Source organism: Amphiura filiformis, chromosome 4 (assembly GCF_039555335.1).
Source record: "Amphiura filiformis chromosome 4, Afil_fr2py, whole genome shotgun sequence".
NCBI lineage: Eukaryota > Metazoa > Echinodermata > Ophiuroidea > Amphilepidida > Amphiuridae > Amphiura > Amphiura filiformis.
The window spans coordinates 55,999,984-56,015,102 of record NC_092631.1 but is presented as its reverse complement, the minus strand read 5'-3'; the positions used below and the strand labels follow the sequence as shown (position 1 = coordinate 56,015,102).

At 36.5% G+C, this 15,119-nt stretch overlaps 3 protein-coding genes across 3 annotated transcripts in view; 2 read left to right on the top strand and 1 right to left on the bottom strand.

Annotated features, from left to right (window-relative positions):
• Window positions 1-15,119, bottom strand: part of LOC140149880 (uncharacterized) — a 328,927-nt gene that overhangs the window by 99,518 nt on the left and 214,290 nt on the right. The gene's annotated exons all lie outside the window — the stretch shown is intronic.
• On the top strand, window positions 534-4,634 carry LOC140149568 (uncharacterized). The gene is made up of 4 exons (XM_072171646.1): window positions 534-541; window positions 2,446-3,394; window positions 3,750-3,893; window positions 4,453-4,634. Exons 1-4 carry the CDS (start codon window positions 534-536, stop codon window positions 4,513-4,515), a joined length of 1,164 nt encoding a protein of 387 aa, XP_072027747.1. The 3' UTR covers window positions 4,516-4,634.
• Window positions 5,371-13,950, top strand: LOC140151092 (uncharacterized). Its single transcript, XM_072173307.1, has 2 exons — window positions 5,371-7,547; window positions 9,003-13,950. The coding sequence occupies exons 1-2, from the start codon at window positions 6,165-6,167 to the stop codon at window positions 11,889-11,891; spliced, it is 4,272 nt and encodes a 1,423-aa protein (XP_072029408.1). The 5' UTR covers window positions 5,371-6,164; the 3' UTR covers window positions 11,892-13,950.

Here is a 15,119-nt window from a genome sequence, read left to right as displayed (position 1 = left end):
GAAATGGCTTTTTGGTCTATTTTTTCACCATTAGGCTAGAGTCCAAAGTTTTCCGTTTTACGGAAAACGGAAGAAAATCACGGAATCGGAGGTACAACACGGAAAATGACATTTTTGAATGATGTGACAAAAATTGTTAAAAGATAAAAGAAATGAATGTTAAAAACAATCATGAGTTGTTTATGTCCATTTTTATGATAAAAATACTGTTTAATAATACCGAAAAAAAAAAGGTATATTACCGCGCCGCAAGACATGAACCCCCCTATTGTTGTGAGAATATTCCAATCAGAGTATATTGATTGCGATATTGAACAATTTATTGTGACATTAATATCATTGTTTATACAATTTAAGCTTTATTCATTACACACAGTCAGTATGCAGCGATCGTGCTGGCAGTGATGACCTCGCATTTTCTAAACCGCGATCGTAGGATGTCAACCTTGTGAAATACGTCATAGGAAAGGTCTGCCTTATGCCAAATATCTGTCAGAGGCGATTTCCGGTTCGATCTGCAGTGCTGCGACAAAATGGCGAGGTAAGTTGAAATGTAAAGATTCTTACGAGTATTTTAAGTCCAAATTTGACCAGTTTCGATGATCGTATAGTGATGAAATATGGGTTGGAAGTTTCGGGTGGATTTGAAGAATTGTGTGGCATGAGTAGTTTGTAACTATCCGTTTGACCGGGTCAAGAAATTGACGTTAATTTCGGTGTGTTTTTGTTGTAGTTGAGAGACGAAGCTTTCGTTTGATACCAAAATCACTTGGGACCGACAAGTTCCAATAATAAAAATCCGCCAACGAAAATGACCATTTTTTCGGGCCATTTTGTACAATTTTTTGTTCGTTTCAATCGGCACTTGGGTACGATTTAACATGCTATTCCCCGATGATATGGCGTGTTTTATGAATTTAATTCAGCATGAAATAAATCAATATGATTCTGGTAAATGGTCTGGAGTTTGGAAAGGCATGAGCAGACAGGTTTGGGAAACTGGTTTTCGATCTCGGTCTCGGACAAATGTCAGTGGTCCCGAATGTTAAAAGTATGTAGAGACGTTGAGACAAGACATGATTTTATGTTAATGATCATTGATTGCATTAACACAATAATTATATAAATAATAATGCACACAAAAACATGTGTACTGTCATGACTGTCAACAGTCATGATGACAGTGTCGGGGGGGGGGGGGGTCAGAATTTCGTTGAGAATCGGAGAATCTATTCTTGCAAAGATTCTCGTAAACAGATTTGCGTGAATTCAAAAGTTGATTCTCGCAAGATTTTTTATTTAATACAGTAGGGGCCTACACTGAAGTTGATTTGCAAGAATTGAATGACTCCCGCAAATTTATTCTGCAAAGATTCCCACACTGTGAACAAAATTCTGAGCGGGGGTGGGGTAAAGTGAATTTTTTGTTGGGGTGGGGGTTCATTTGAATCAAAAAATTTTTGTGAAAAAGCGGAAATTTTCGTAATTTAGAGTTCTGATAGTGTGGGGGGGGGGGGTATTCCCATCAGGGTTGTAGCTAGGCCAATTTCTATGCCAGGTGGCAAATTATTGCGAGCTCTCGCGCTTACGGCCGGGGGTCCAGGGACTCGCTTAAGGGGTATCACCCCCCTAAAAAAAATTATTTTGATTTTCTTATGATGATTTTTTTTTTTTAAATTGTAATTTTTTTTTTTGTGCCGGGCGGCCCTGCCCGGCAGCGCCCGGCGTAGCTACTACCCTGATTCCCATACTTCCGCACAACATGACACCATTGTAAGATCTATGTTGTTACCTCACTGTATCTTTGTTGCTACCTTACCTTACGATTCTCATTCATGTTTAATATTATATTAGATTGAGGCTTGGGCAATGGAACAAATTTTCATTCAAAAAAAAATATAAAAGAAATGATTTTTGTCATAGCTTTGAACGCGTGTGTTGTGCGCGAGATTTTTTTATTGCATTTTCTGCCGGTTTTTTATGATTGTCACTTCAAAGTCAATTAAAAATGAAAAACCACTCAGACACATATGCGAAACTTTAAAAAAAAAGAAAAAAAAAAAAAAGTTCCAAGGCCTTTATCGCGCATTTACAGCTTAATTCAGCGTGTGTAAAAACAAGAAGAAGAAGAAAAAAACGCCTACCAAGTCCGACCTACCCTTATTTTATTTTTTATGTTGTTACAGGGCTTAGGCCAATCAAACAATTTTTTTAGGCCTTGTTTCAAAACAATTGTTTGATAAGGGTCTGTCAATCAAACAGCTTTTGTTTTGATTTTTGTTTTGGTCTTAGCATTTGACATTAAATGAAGAAAGGAGGCTGCAAACACAATGTTGTCAGAAATGGAGTCTTTGTTGCACTAGCCCCTAAAATATTGATGACGTGTACAACTACATTTTGCATACAGCCACTAATGTTTCTTTTGATCTTTTTGTTTACTTCCAGGCCATCTCCAGAACCTGGGGGGCCTCTGCCAGTGGCATTCATATATGGTGATTCTCTTACCAAACATCTGCCTGCAAGCCTGGGAGGTTCTTATGTTCCATATTTCAACCGAGGTGCTACAACAAAATCTGTTGAAAAGTTGGTTGCAACACAAGATATAAGCCACCTTCCACCACCTTCTGTGCTACTTGTACACGTTGGAACGAACAATTTGGGAAACTGTGGGTTGCTGACCAGATTTGTTAAAGATTACAACAGCATGCTAATAAGACTTAAGCTCAAATTTCCTGACACTCTAATCCTGTGCTCGGAACTGTTGCCACGTGACGACATACATATAACGGCTTATAATCACGCCATATGTGATTTGACAAACAAAGGTAAAAATATGAAGTTTGTTCGGAACTCGATCACCACCAGAGACTTGTGTGAAGATGGTTTACATCTGGATGATATTGGTTATGAAAGTTTTGCAGCCGATCTTCAGAGAGCAGTTGAAAATCATCTGCCAACAAGTGGTACAGTACCGACAAGTTCAACAGCAGCGAAGACAATGATTCCGCCCCTCTTGCCCAAACCAAGGCGACCAAAGAAAGACAAGGCTGAAGAAACTACTAGTACATGCAAGACAAAGCCTACAAGTACAAAGTGTACCAAAGGACCATCAAATGGGACGATAAAGAAGAAGATGAGGAGAGCTGTCACTCCTGTTTTTGGGTCGAATGGATACCAGCAGAAGGGGTGGCAGCTTCCATCGGCACCAGTGTTGACTGCTCCAATCCACCGGTTTGGTGGATTTGCATACGAAACTGTCAAATGCAAGACTAAGACGACGGAAAGAACATGCTTCAACACAAGTCCCTATAGACGGGTACGGGAGAAGGCACGTCGGAAGAAGAGGCGGAGAAAGCGGATCAGAAAGCAGCGCTCAAGACGGAGAAGAAAACAGGTGTGTTTCGTGTTCTTTTAATCAAATGGTTAAAACTTTTTTCTTCAGAAGCCGTCATTAAAAAAAATTGTGCAAGCAATAAATACAAACAAAAATTTAAATTTGAAACCATTTATCTACTGTCTCATTTAAGTCGGTTCATGAAAACAAAAAATGTGCAGATAAATTGAGAAGATATTGCGAAAATTAGGAGCAGTTGGAATTGAGTTACCGGTTAGATCGGCTGGGGTATTTCAATTTCTATTGGGTAGAGAAGTGCAGCTAAAAAACAATGAGAAATCTAAAATGTGACTCAATAGATGACAATGATGACTTCCAAATATTATACCTGTTGAAATTTTTTCTTTTCGTACAGTGGAATGGAAGCACACTGATGCAGGTACAGTACCTATTGGTGCAGCTGAACCAAGAGGCAGAACGATGTGTACAACATGAGAAGATAGAAGAAGCACCTGTGGAGGAAGTCAACATCCTGCACCTTCTATTTGGGGACATTGAGGTATGTATTTGTATTGTTGAGTTTGGCTTTAATTAATCATGGTGCCTGGTTTATTAAAACTTTAGCAAAATTCAATGTGTTGCATGAAGTATGCTGAAGGCGACAAGTTCATATGGATCATAAATTTTATAATTAGGTGCTTCACAAAAACAATTTACCACAGGTTAAGAAAAACATTGAAAGTCATTCACCAAAAAATGATGTGTAAGTATTTAATACTGTGCATCTTGACCTAAGTTCCAAGCAAATTGATGTACTGGGAAAATGCTCGTAGACAGAATTTTTTGAGGGGTGCGGCTTTTCCTTTACAAGAGGAATCTTCATTAACTGGCCCAAATTACAGAATGTCCCCTCTACAATTGTTGGATCCTATTTTAACAAATGTCACAGAAAGTTCATAATTTGCGGTATATTTATCAAAATGTTTGACATTTTTGCCCCAGATTTGCTATTTTTACAGAATATGGGGTTGCGTCACCCCACCGCACCCTCTGGCTACGGGCCTTGCCAGGAGAAACTTTTTAATGATAAGTCTGGACCAACTTTTCTATTTCTGCAGGATCACACTCCAGAACTGGGTGAATTTGGTATTATTTTCTGCCAACCAGATTTGCTGGGGTGAAACCGGGCAGTGGTGATGAATCGCCAACCAAACGTTCATCACCAAGGAAGCACAGTGAATTAGCACCTACCACATCGAGTAGATCATCTCCAAGAAAGCGATCGTCCAGTGAATTAGCACCTACCACACCGAGTAGATCATCTCCAAGAAAGCTATCGTCCAGTGAATTAGCACCTACCACACCGAGTAGATCATCTCCAAGAAAGCGATCGTCCAGTGAATTAGCACCTACCACACCGAGTAGATCATCTCCAAGAAAGCGATCGTCCTCATTGATACAAACCTGTGGCGCATCTCCATCAAAAAAGTTGAAGTTGGTATCTCCGAAAAAAAGTGCTTCAAGAAAGGGTAGGCATGTTAAACAACCCAGATATGGTTCAGTATCTGTTAAAGTAGGCAGAAAGCAAGAGCAACCATGTGGAAAGGATAAATGTGGTCCTTGTGTAAAATGTAAATTGTCAAGCACAAAATGGGCTCATCTTAAAACAATGAAGCGTGAACCACTCAAGTTATACATTAAATCTACGTACCAAATTTCAGACACCGCTTGTATATGTACAAAATGTAAGACGTCATTTGAGAACGAACTTTTCAAACCTGATTATAAACCAACAGGTTCAAGAGCAAAAAAACGTCCTGACTGCTACTTAAAGTCATTTAATTTATGTGAATTGGTATCTGTAAAAGAAAAGCAAACTAAAACAAGTGTTGCTGATTTTAATGCATGTTATAAAATTGATGTTGAAGATGGTGAACTACCGTGTAACCTGTCTCTTTGTCAACCACATTATTCTGCTCTTCATCGTTTTGAAAATTACAAGTGTTGTGATATTTGTTCATCTAGCTCTTACTTCTAAGAAATATTATTGTGGCAAAGATGTAAGAAAGATAGAACAATTTTTTAGAGAAATTCATTCTAATTTGAATATTTCTAATGATTCCATCATGTGTCCATCATGTTACCGTCGCTACAAAAGCTTGGGGGGTGTTTCATTGAATGCTCTACTCATTGATATGGAGGAATTTGACTATACACAATTTATAGGGGAAGAGTCCATCCATGAGCGTGCACTAAATGAAACAGCAATTGAATTAATTTATTTGTTCCAGAGTGATCAGGCAGCAATTTTTATTGTACTCTATAATGATTATGTAAATAAGCTACCTTTATTGGCCAAGGTTCATCTTCCTTCTTGCACAAATATCAAACCAAAAAAAAAAAGAATGGTTCATGGCTGGAATCAAAGGAATATTTAAAAGTTTGATTGCAACACACAGTTCAAATGCTACAAAAGAGAGCAAATTATTATATTACAAAAACAGTAATATTCATCTTTTGTTGCATAAAGCAGTGTACAGATTACATTTACTAGATAAGAAATTTAAAAGTGAAATTGAACCATGTTTAGCAGAACCTGAAACCATTAGAATTAACTCAAATGAAAATGTTACTCTTCTGTGTGCTACTAAAGAAATGAATTACAGGTTGAAATGTCAGGGAAAGAAACTGTCAACTTTTTACAAAGAAAACCCATTTCATCTTGCAGAACTTAAATTCAAGGACATTGTTTTGGATATAGACCCATATATCTGGAATCAAATTTGTCTTGATACACTGACTGATAAAGAAAAACATGTTTTGAAAAAAAATGGACTTCACTTGGGATAAGCACATCTTTATTGATGATACAAATGAGCATGCAAGAAGACGTTTTGTTAGGCGATTAGTTCACGTTTTTCACAAGTTGTTTATTTTGAATGAAACAAATAATTATCCATTGCATATTATACAAGCTAACATTGTAAAACAATTGTCCAATTCGAGTCGACTTATGAAAATTCAAAATCGTACTGGGTTGTCTGTGTCGACTGACACACTGAGCCGTTTTCATGAAGGTGTGGCAAAGCATACCAAGCTTAATGCAATGAAACACTTTAACCAGAATTCACCTATTGTTATAACTGTAGACAACATAGATTCACTCTCTCCATTTGCTGCGACGACGGCAGACCTTCAAAATCGTTGCTGGCATGGAACGTCTGTGATGGCACAACAACCATTACCAGATTCAGATACTCTCCACCAATTTGAAAACTTGTCACATAATTCAAATTCATTCTATCCATTAAAAGTGTTTGGAGACGGCCGATGTTTTTTTCGGTGTATTGCTGTAGTTAGCCATCGACAGTTAAGTGAGTGTCCACGAAATATGTTTTCCCAAGCTAAGATTGGAAACCTTCATTCTGTGGAAACAAATTTGGCAGACGAAATTCGTGAAGTTGTTGTAAATACTCTCGCAGATAATTTGCAGCATCTTTTAGCTTTGCCGGATGGTCTACAGCAATATTACCTTGAAAAACAAGCTGGAGTGCATTATCAATCATTTGATGAGCGATTACAGGATATGAAAAATAAAGGCACTTTTGCTGGGCCACTGGAAATATCTGCTGTTGCTCACTGTCTTAAGACACAGATTCATATTTACCAAATCAATAATGGGATGTACAAGAAGGTAGCAGCATACCCATCTCACTTATTTGGTGAAACAACTCCAATTCTGCTTGCCTATACACCTGATGTAGATGGTACGCCAGGTCATTTTAATGTCTTATATGAAGGAAATGTAAATTCTCAAAGACAGTGGGCCTTTCCAAAAGATGAAATGATTGGTAATTTTGCTCTCAGTGAATACTTTAAGGATTGGGCTGATTATTTCAACAAAGCTCAATCATATTCTAACCCTTCTCTCTATGATGTGATTGATGTTATGTGTGAACCACCATCCAATATTGAAAATTCAAATCGTACAAATTCTGCTTCAACAACAAAGAAATTTTCAACTCGTCTCAGTGAAAGTAAAATTGATCGCCAAAATGTCTCCACTTCATCTTACCTGGAAACTTTGTTCAAAACATATATACCGCAACAAATAACAATTGACCTGTTTAAGTCATCATCAGCAGAACAGGAACAAAGTTCAAAATTATCTGTAGAAATATTCCTGTACAATCTTGAGCGATTAACAATTAAGGTTAGCCGAGAGTTTTTCATGCGCTTGATTTCAGAGGGCGTAAGTTCATAACAGAAACAGCCATGCAGAAAATGAACAAGCGTGCATCGGGACGTGAGGCCTACTTACAATAGAATATCGATCCACGGTCAAGACATGAAAACGCTTATGAAACTTGGCTTAGCTCGTGCCCGGAGCTCGGATGCCGGGGGGCACAAGCCGTTTTAAGCGGCAATTTTCACAAGGATTTTATAAATTTTAAAATTGATTGGGGCATTTTGAATTTATAGCCTTGATATCTTTGATGAAATCAATGCTGCTATTCCCTGATTACAATGTAAGGGTAGGCAACAACAACAATATCAAAAAGCAATTATTTGTAAATCGAATTTGGGATGAAAATCAACAAGACAGACTTAGCAGGCCTACAAATTTCTGAATTATATAAAGTGAAAAACAATCAATCACGATTCACTGCACTCAGCGAATCAATCAAATAAAACTAAAAAGAAAGGAGCAAGAAAGAATAAAGAAATAGTGAAAAAGAGAAAGAAAGAGAGAGAAAGAAAATGAACGAAAAAGAAAGAAAGAAAGAAATGAAAAAAAAAAAGAAATGAAAAAAGAAAGGGAGAAAGAAAAGAGGAAAGAAAGGAAGTAAAAATGAGAAAAGAGAAAAAAGAAAGAAAATTCAGCCACACGGAGACTCGAACCCACAAAAATAGTTCATATTAGATTCCCAGTCCAACGCTCAATCCACTGGGCCATAGCTCCGCTTACGCAATTGACTGTTCTCAAAGCGGATGATATTACTGTAATTGGATGCAATTACATATGATTACAATCGCGTCCGCATTATGGCTCTTAGAATAAACACGCATGTCGGCGCTGAAATTTTGAACGAACTGATGGAGGAAAACCTCGTTTTTTGCAAAACTAGCTTCAATTTGGAGTGAAAATCAAATGGAATAGCAATTGGCAGAATGTTGAGAAATAATGTAGGTATTCAGATGTCTAAATTAACGCCTCGTAATCAAGATATCGATAATTTCACAAACCAGCTTTTTCTCAAGCAAATTCTCCAAAATTTTCCCCAAAACGGGCTTTTAAAATTTAATCGGTACTGTATTTGGTTCTTCCCCATGGCAACATTATTTCTTTGATCGATTTGTAATACAATACGAAAATGAAGAAAACAATCGCTCGGTGTGGATTTATACGGAGCGCACATTTGAAAAAAAACCTCATGGAACGTGTTTTTGATCTTGTGTACATGGTGGGTAAAAATGCTTTAAACGAAGGATTTTCAAATTTATTCTAATAATTTGTATATAACACACACAAAAATGTTAAGCTACATCCAATGCACCATCATTTCACTCAAGCTGCGATATTTGATTACTGAGAAAACTCTGTTTTAGAGAACAACTTTATACGTCTTTTATACGTTTTTATATCGTCTCTTTGTGTAACCTTAAGAAGAAGAATATTAATGCTTACCTTCCTAACTTGAAATGTAAGTTTGCCTTTGAATCTTCTGAGACATGTGAAAAGTCAAATTTTGCCTATATTGATGTGTATGATTTGAAAGCAGATAGCACGGAAACGATAAAGACTGTTCTGCGTGACATTTACAAAGAATTTGGTATCTCAACTAAACTTAATCATATTGTTTTATGTGGGGATATCAAAACATTTCTGTATATCAATAAGGTGAAAAGTGAATGTGGTCATGCCATGGATTGGGTCATACCATTCGTTGGCGATTGGCATATTTTGTTCAATTTTCAAGACGTTTTGCTTAAGAAGATATTTTGGGATGCTGGTTTGAAGAATATAGCAAAATGCACAGCACTTTCTTCACTAATAAACAGTGGAAAGTTCAAGAAAACTCACAGATTCTTGTTGCAATCATATGAAGCCTTATATATGTACCAAATAGATTGTTTTCTTTCAGACCAAGGCAATTCTGGGATTCAAGTTGAAGAAAAGTTGATGTCAGATGAGAATATTCTTTCTGTCATTGAACAGGTTATGTGTAAATTGAATAACCCAAATAGTGATTTCACTAATGTTGATGAGTTCATCCACTCTCAAAACGAGTTAAAGGCTAAGTTAATTCCTTCTCTTTGGGAGAAATTTGATTTATGGTGTGTTGATATGTCAGTAAAGTTTGAAACATTTGCCTTTTGGAATAATTTTCTCAAGAGAGACATGTTTGCCTATGTACAGTTATATTTAGGAATGCGCTCTAGAAATTGGGAAGGGCGTATGGCATCTATTAAGCATATTGCTACATTAATGCATGCATATGACCGTCCAAACTATTCTCGGTGGCTAGTAGTGCATCTTAGTCAAATGTTTGCACTACCCATTTATGTTCTTGACCATTTCAAGAAGGGTGGATTTGCTTCAAGCATTAAAGGAAACCCTTTCTCATGCATTGCCTTTGATGAAGGCCATGAATGCCTTAACAAAGACACCAAAAAAATCATTGTGAAATCAACACCAGACTCGATTGGACGCATATGTAGTACACTTCCCTATCAGGCCCAACTTATCAAAAATTACGAGTTAAATGTGAAAGATGTTCAAAAAAATCTTCCGCAACGTGATTTTGCTAGAACTGTTATTTTAAAGGAGCAAACAAATGTGTTCACTTACTATGACAAATGGACGAGTTCAAACATTTTTGGTAATGTAATTCAAAAATCGCTTTTTCAGGCCTTTTCGAACAAATTACCTGGCAAAGACCAAGTACATGACTTGCTGTCATACGCAGATATTGGGTACACAAAAATGATGGACTTTGTTGAAGGTAGAATTATAAAATCTCCCAGTTCAAAGAAGGCAGTAGCCAGGAAATCAAAATTAAAAACTTTTGCCGAAAAGCGAATGACACCTACTTATGTCAAAAATTTGGAAAAGGACAAAGCATTGGTCACTAGGTGTTACATAAGAACAATGGACCTTATACAAAAAGGAAAGTTCCGTCCTTCAAATACTCTACAGTTCCTGGAAACGCCACGGGCTATGTGTACCAAAGACGGGCTCCCATATAAAGGGACAAAATCCAACATGTATAAAGTATTTAACACTAGATATGAGTCTGAGGGGTCTGGTCCTATTGTAGATGTCATGAAATTCAAAGCCAATAATGTATGCTTGATTGCTGAAGGTATGAACCTTATCTATAAGAAGCCTGAGAAGGGGGAGAAATATTTTGTGGGATATGCAAATATGTTGTTCAAAAACGTTTTGCTTTATTATTTTCGATGTGGTTATAATGATGTTCGCATTCTATTTGATGATGCAGGGTCTCAAGGTATATCTCCCAAATGCATTGAGCAAGAGCGACGTGATCATGATGATGAAATTGAAAAGGACATGTATTCTGAAATAACAGATACTTCTGTTTTGCCCTCCAATTGGGCTGGTTTCTTGAAATTGCGAAAAAATAAACATCTACTTTGCAATTATCTGTTTCATAGATTTCAAGAAATAGTTGGTCCTTATCTCTCCTCTGATACCAAATTTATTGTTTCTGGTGGCTTTCATCATGCACTAAATGACAAAGGCCCAAGATCAGTCTGTGTAACTAGAGACCGGGTTACAGAGTACACATTTCAATTTGAAAATAATGCAGTGTCGCAAAACCATGAAGAGTCTGATACACAGATTTGGCTCCATGTTTTGGATACTAATTGTGACACTGTACATATTCGATCCAAAGACCGAGACATAGGTGTAATTGGTATTTCACATTTTGAAAAGTTTGCTACGAAACAAATTTATATTGAATTTCAACAAGAGCCAATCAAATATCTCGACCTTAACATGTTACATCATGCTTTTTGTAATGATCCTGACTTAGTCTCTCTGCCAGCTGGTAAAATTGGACATATTGTTCAAGTTCTATACATTGCATCCGGCTGCGACTTTGTGTCATATTTTGAAGGGCAAGGAAAGTCAACATTTTTAAAGATACTTTGTCAATACTGTCGTTTCATAGCTGGTCAGAAAGATTCAAATTTTGGGTCGTTACACAATACTGATCACGATTCCAGCAGATTAGGCCTTTTAGCATTTTATCGTCTAATAGGTTGTGTATATTTTCAAAGTAATCGTGTCAGTCTGAACAAATATGACACTCCTGAAAATGTTTTCAAAACCTGTACTTCTACTGATATATTAACAAAACATCACCAATACCTTGATATAATCCGCCAAGGAACATGGAAGGGAGAATATGAAAATTCACTTTTGCCTTCCAATGCTGCCCTTGCTTTTTTCATTGGCAAAGGGTATGTTGGGTCAGTGAAATGTGGGGCATGGCTACCATCCCACAATATGACTTTCCTCAAATAAGTTGTTATGGTTGGAAGGAAGAGAATGGGATTGTAAAAGTAATATGGGATGATCCCGAAAACATAAAGGCAATTCAAGTAAATGTTGCCTTTTTGACAAAAGGGTGCGGGTGTAAACAAAGTAAATGTAAAACAGGCCTGTGCAAATGCCACAGGGCAAAACAGGAGTGCAGCCCAGGTTGCACTTGTAAAAATTGTGAAAACACAGGTGTTCGTTCCACAAATACATTGACTAGTGATGTATTAGAAATCAATGCTGATGATGATCCAGATGAGGAAAATGATGAGGAGTTTGAGAGTGATGATGATTCTGGTGAGTTGGTTAGGTATGATTCAGATGATGATATTGAAAATGAATTTCTTGTGTTTGATTATCAAGAAAGTGATAGTGATGATGATGGTGAGGTATAGGCAATAACATACCAAGAAGATAAGGGCTAGCTTCAAAACTCGACCAGTGGTTAACGTTAAACCATGTTCCATTGTTTATAGAACCGGCATTGTTTATAAATGGAAGTGGCAGGCAACTGGCAGTCGAGGTTTTGACACCATCCCTAACTTTTACCTTTCTCCATACATGTATATATTTTGGTGTTACGACGATAATTTGCCATGTCATGTTGCCAAATCTGTGTATAGAACAACTCAGTCTGAACCAAGCATCGCTTTCCTCTTCTGGTTTGTCATCAGCATTTGTCTAGTTGGTGCTTTACTATGCTTTTATATTATTTGTACATGTACTATCCACTGATCACCTCTATGTCTACATAGGTAAAATGTGTGCTCTAATATATTATTATATACCTCAGGGTAAACCTTGCAGCTTTCAAAATGTTGAGCTTAACATGTTTATGGAATATTTAAAACAAAAGGCAATAATTGACTTTATGTACAGTACTTGTATTAGCATTACATAAAGGGGCTGTGTCATGTACACATACATGTGTCATTATGAGAAATTGTTGCCTTACTTTGATATAAATGTAGATTACCAACAGTATTGTGTATAAATAAGCTTTATCAACTCGACATGTACCAACTCGTATGTGATTGTAAATAATTGGTAACATTTAGTGTAACTTTATTAAATGAGTATTCTGTGATCCTAGCATCCCTTTTTTATGACATATTTCAGTAAATATTTGCGAAAAAATCTTATTCCAAAAATTACTGATTTCGCGTTAAAGCAGTTATTAGGCCTACTCTGCTTCATACATGTAGGCAACTGCGTTATCAGTTTGTTCTGGTATACCAGAAAGTAATCCAAATTTGACAATATTTTTGTGAAACATAATCCTTTGTTTATAAATATTATTTAGCCATTGGTATAAAAAAAACTTTCTTGAAAAGGGGGGGGGGTGAGGCTATGGATCACTTACCAACCTGTGTGTGCTTAAAGGATTTGGTGCCTTGTTATGTATTTTATTATTTCAGACAACTCTATTAATTAACCCAACTCGTGTGTGATTGTATTCGGGTTAAAGAATTGGTGCTTAGTGATTGTATTCAGGTTAAAGAATTGGTGCTTAGAAAGATGAAGTACGCATGTGTGATGCAATCAAGCAAAATCAGTCGGAACTCGGAAATATTGATTTTGAGATAGAGCCAAACAAAAGAAATTATTTCCTTTTGTTTCCTCTTGTTTTGGAAACTCTTTGATTGCTCATATCTTTGGAATTGGTTGTTCAATTTCAATGGAGTTTTCTGCAAAATCCAGCCTTATAAATGCTATTTACTATTCTATAAGAAACTGAAAATTTAATATTTCCGAGTTCTGACTGATTTTGCTTGATCGCGTCACATTTGTGTGAATGTAAATAATTGGTGTAAAGCATTTCAGACCAATCAGAAAGGGAAGATGTTACTCAATGTGTGCAATTGCAAATGTTTGCAACATATTATTTTATACATGCATAAAATCTTCAAATGAGAAACATGCAGCTGTCATATACATAAAAACTTGTTCTTTCAATATTAACTATGCATTCCTCAGTTTAGTTGTTTCCGAAGACCTTCCATGTACATACAAGTAAAAATTTGTATTCTCTTATATTTTTGTGTTAAAAGATGTATTTTCTTTTATTTTGTGTTTTTGATACGTATTAAATATTCATTCAAAATATACAACTTATTGTCAGTGTATTCTTTGTTTGTCCAAATATATGAAGTATTAGACCTTAACTCAAGGATTAACTATACCATCATTATTTCTGCTTAATACAGCGTACACCATTTAAATATGCTTGAGCATGTGAGAAAGAAGATGAAACAGAGGATGGAAGCTGTTATCACAGAAAACTAGTGTTTTTTGTGTCCAAAAATAGGCAGCCACAATCAAAACCCAGAGACAAATATGTGATCAGTTGTCTTGCTTTAGTCTGAATTCAGGCTTTTTAAATTTAAAATTTTACCGTGGACATTTTAAACAAGCCATTTCATTTTTTTTTAATTTTAGGCAATTTTTTCAGGAACCCTGTGCGTAACCAGCGTAATTTGGGGGTCCCAAATGTAAAAAAAGTTGGCGTCAATAAAATTCCGACCCCCTCATTTCAGCAACAAATATTTTATGACCCCTCCCCCACTACCACCGTACACATTACCCCCTAAATCTTGTGACTCCATACATTTTGGTCATCAAAATTTTTATGACCACCCCCTAATTTTCTTTCAAAACTTATTTTATGACCCCCCCACCAGTATATTTGGGACCCCCCCTTCCGAAGAAAATGCCAGCTCCCTTATTATTTTAGGGAGGCAAACTCTGGGGGAAAACTTTGACGAAAATGGGCTAAAAATACAAAAAAGGCCTAAAAATCTTAAATATTAGGGTGGCCAGCATCCCAGAGTGGGGGGGGGGCTTCTCACGGGGTGCAGATGACCCCTTGTTTGACATGACAATAAATTTGTCCAAAATCTAGGACTACTCCCTTCTTTTTGTATTGAATTTATACTCGATTATAACTTAATTCTCTTTCGAAAAAGATATCTTACACTAATACATTTTTATAATTTATTCAAAGAATAATTTCTTCATTTTCATATAAGTTTTAAATAATTATTAATTTTATTTAGTTATTATTTAATTGGAACGTGCAACTATTTGCATCCAGCCACAACAGCTACTACCTGTGAGCACTGTCCACGTGATTATAACCAGCCAATGACTGCGCGTGATTTCGTTCAGTCAAGGTCATGATTTCTGATCAAAACAAACGCTATCATCGGTGTT

Coding starts and splice junctions, on each gene's coding strand:
- LOC140151092 (XM_072173307.1), top strand. CDS start 6,165: ATGGACTTCACTTGGGATAAGCACATCTTTATTGATGATACAAATGAG. Junction 7,548..9,002: donor TTGAGCGATTAACAATTAAG/GTTAGCCGAGAG, acceptor TGTAACCTTAAG/AAGAAGAATATTAATGCTTA.
- LOC140149568 (XM_072171646.1), top strand. Junction 3,395..3,749: donor CAAGACGGAGAAGAAAACAG/GTGTGTTTCGTG, acceptor CTTTTCGTACAG/TGGAATGGAAGCACACTGAT. Junction 3,894..4,452: donor TTCTATTTGGGGACATTGAG/GTATGTATTTGT, acceptor CTATTTCTGCAG/GATCACACTCCAGAACTGGG.